This window comes from Nestor notabilis, unplaced genomic scaffold, assembly GCF_000696875.1.
Source record: "Nestor notabilis isolate BGI_N333 unplaced genomic scaffold, ASM69687v1 scaffold13984, whole genome shotgun sequence".
In the NCBI taxonomy this organism is placed as follows: domain Eukaryota; kingdom Metazoa; phylum Chordata; class Aves; order Psittaciformes; family Psittacidae; genus Nestor; species Nestor notabilis.
The window spans coordinates 1-1,598 of NW_009924352.1; the positions used below are offsets into that span (position 1 = coordinate 1).

At 59.8% G+C, this 1,598-nt stretch overlaps 1 protein-coding gene across 1 annotated transcript in view; it reads left to right on the forward strand.

Moving 5' to 3' along the window:
* Positions 1 to 53: 53 nt before the first annotated feature.
* Positions 54 to 1,598, forward strand: part of FTSJ3 (FtsJ homolog 3 (E. coli)) — a gene marked incomplete at its 5' end in the record, with an annotated part of 4,992 nt that continues 3,447 nt past the window's right edge. The window contains 5 exons of the mRNA XM_010012570.1: positions 54 to 153; positions 289 to 483; positions 564 to 679; positions 1,186 to 1,290; positions 1,451 to 1,558. Coding sequence (XP_010010872.1) covers positions 54 to 153; positions 289 to 483; positions 564 to 679; positions 1,186 to 1,290; positions 1,451 to 1,558 — 624 coding nt within the window. The remainder of the gene's footprint in view (positions 154 to 288; positions 484 to 563; positions 680 to 1,185; positions 1,291 to 1,450; positions 1,559 to 1,598) is intronic.

Genomic DNA, 1,598 nt, shown 5'->3' on the forward strand with positions numbered 1-1,598 from the left:
GCTGCCTGTTTGCAGCGGGGTGAGTGGGAACACCCCGTGTCCCTGTCCCTCAGGCCCTGCGCAAGGAGCTGCAGACGTGGAAGGTGGACGTGGTGCTCAACGACGGAGCACCCAACGTGGGAGCCAGCTGGGTGCATGATGCCTATTCCCAAGGTGGGCTCTGGCGGGTGGAAGGGTGGGCGCATCCCATAGCCCAGCAGGGCAGGGTGGCACTGGGGGGTGCAGTGGGACGGGGAGCTGGGCTGTGGGGCAGGGATGGCCACTGACTGCTCTTCTCCCCTGCTCCAGCCAACCTGACCCTCATGGCCCTGCGACTGGCCTGTGATTTCCTCTGCAAGGGTGGCTGGTTCATCACCAAGGTCTTCCGTTCCCGGGACTACCAGCCCCTCCTCTGGATCTTCCAGCAGTTCTTCAGCAAGGTCCAGGCCACCAAGCCCCAAGCGTCGCGCAACGAGTCTGCTGAGATCTTTGTGGTGTGCCAGGGTGAGTGGCCAGGGGGCACCTGCAGCTGCTGGGGTAGGGCTGGGAAAAGCCTGCTTTTAGCTCTGGTTTCTCCATCCCAGGTTATCAGGCTCCAGATAAAATTGACAGCAAGTTCTTTGACCCAAAATATGCTTTCAAGGAGGTGGAGGTTCAGACTAAGTCCGTCAGCGAGTTGGTCAGCAAGAAGAAACCAAAGGTATGAGTAAGGCCAGACACACAAATGGGACTGGGGCCAAAGACATTGTAATAAGCAAAGTCACGCAGGAAAATGAAAGCTCTGGGGATGCAAAGTGGTGGAAGAGCCAGTTTTGGGGGGTTTGCAGCCTTAGAAGGGGGTGCAGTGATGGGGAAATGGTGATCTAAGTTGTGAAGCTGGGGATGGAGCAGCAAAACCCTCCCTGCAATGGTTGGCCCCTGGGCTTGTGTCTTTCTGCTGTGCCTTCAGGACGCAGGACAGCAGAGACTTTGTTAAAGGGCCTCAGCTGGGCATGGACCTGGCACAAACTGCTGTCACCTCACTCAGTCTGAGGTGGGACTGGGAGGCACTGAGGGAGGTTGGGGCTGGTGCCTTGCCCTCATCCGTTGCTCATGTGGGCATCTTTAGGTGGACACTTGCAGCAAAACACGAGTTGTCTGACACTGTTGAACCTTCAGGGATGGTTGAGGCTGCACCTCTGGCTCATGCTCTTCCTCCTCCCCTAGGCAGAAGGCTACGCCGACGGTGACACGACCCTCTACCACCGCTTCACCCTCATGGACTTCCTCAAGGCTCCCAACCCTGTGGACTTCCTCTCCAAGGCCAACGAGGTGAGGACCCAGAGTGAGGGGGGACCTTGGTGGCCCCCGAGGCCTCCCCAGGGGCACAGTGCGATGCAGAGGGAGCCGAGTGCCCCTGCTGTGGCTCAGTGCCTGCTGTGTGGAGGGGGCTGAAGCTCAACGAACAGCCCTTTCCCTCTGCCCTGCCCAGATCACGCTGGGGGATGGAGAGCTGGAGAGTCACAGCTCCACCACAGAGGAGCTGCGCCAGTGCTGCAAGGACATCCGCGTGCTGGGAAGGAAGGAGCTCAGGTACTGGGTGTGCCTGGGCCAGGCTCGGGCTGGGGCTGGCGTGTCTC